The 933-nt window shown below is 50.1% G+C and overlaps 1 protein-coding gene across 1 annotated transcript; it reads left to right on the top strand.

The window, feature by feature from the left end:
- Positions 1 to 933, top strand: LOC114093534 (olfactory receptor 4B1). Its single transcript, XM_027936328.2, has one exon. It carries the CDS (start codon positions 1 to 3, stop codon positions 931 to 933), a length of 933 nt encoding a protein of 310 aa, XP_027792129.2.

Genomic DNA, 933 nt, shown 5'->3' with positions numbered 1-933 from the left:
ATGGCCAGTACAAATAATGTGACTGAGTTAATCATCACTGGCCTTTTCCAGGACCCAGAGGTGCAGAGAGTGTGCTTTGTGTTGTTTCTCCCCGTGTACCTGGCCACTGTGGTGGGCAATGGCCTCATTGTTGTGACAGTCAGTGTCAGTAAGAGTCTGCGCTCCCCCATGTACTTCTTCCTTGGCTACCTGTCCCTGGTGGAGATAACATACTCCTCTACGATAGTCCCTAAATTCATCACTGACTTACTTGCCAAGGTCAAAACCATCTCTCTAAAGGGCTGTCTGGCCCAGATCTTCTTTTCCCACTTTTTTGGGGTCACTGAGATCCTTTTGCTTATGGTGATGGCTTATGACCGCTATGTGGCCATCTGCAAGCCTCTTCATTACATGAACATTATGAGTCGTCAACTGTGTCACATGCTGGTGGCTGGTTCCTGGCTGGGGGGCTTCATCCACTCCATAATTCAGGTTATCATCACCATCCCACTGCCCTTCTGTGGTCCCAATGTGATGGACCACTATTTCTGTGACCTGCAGCCTTTATTCAAGCTAGCCTGCAAGGACACCTTTGTGGAGGGGGTTGTTGTGTTGGCCAACAGTGGATTAATCTCCGTCTTCTCCCTTGTTATCTTGGTGACTTCCTATATTGTCATCCTGTTCAACCTGAGGAACCGCTCTGCAGAGGGGAGGCGCAAAGCCCTGTCCACCTGTGCCTCTCACATCACAGTGGTCATCTTGTTTTTTGGACCTGCCATCTTCATCTACATGCGGCCCTCGTCCACCTTCACTGTGGACAAACTGGTGGCTGTGTTCTACACGGTCATCACCCCCATGCTGAATCCCATCATCTACACACTCAGAAACGCAGAGGTGAAAATCGCCATGAGGAAGCTGTGGGCCAGAAAGGAGAACTCAGGGATGGGAACATGA

The sequence above is a fragment of the Marmota flaviventris genome, chromosome 9 (genome assembly GCF_047511675.1).
Source record: "Marmota flaviventris isolate mMarFla1 chromosome 9, mMarFla1.hap1, whole genome shotgun sequence".
Lineage (NCBI taxonomy): Eukaryota > Metazoa > Chordata > Mammalia > Rodentia > Sciuridae > Marmota > Marmota flaviventris.
The sequence above is the reverse complement of the archived record's forward strand: the minus strand, read 5'-3'. Positions and strand labels throughout refer to the sequence as shown.

What these genes read in the sequence shown, in the direction of transcription:
- LOC114093534 (XM_027936328.2), top strand. Translation starts at nt 1, where the DNA reads ATGGCCAGTACAAATAATGTGACTGAGTTAATCATCACTGGCCTTTTC.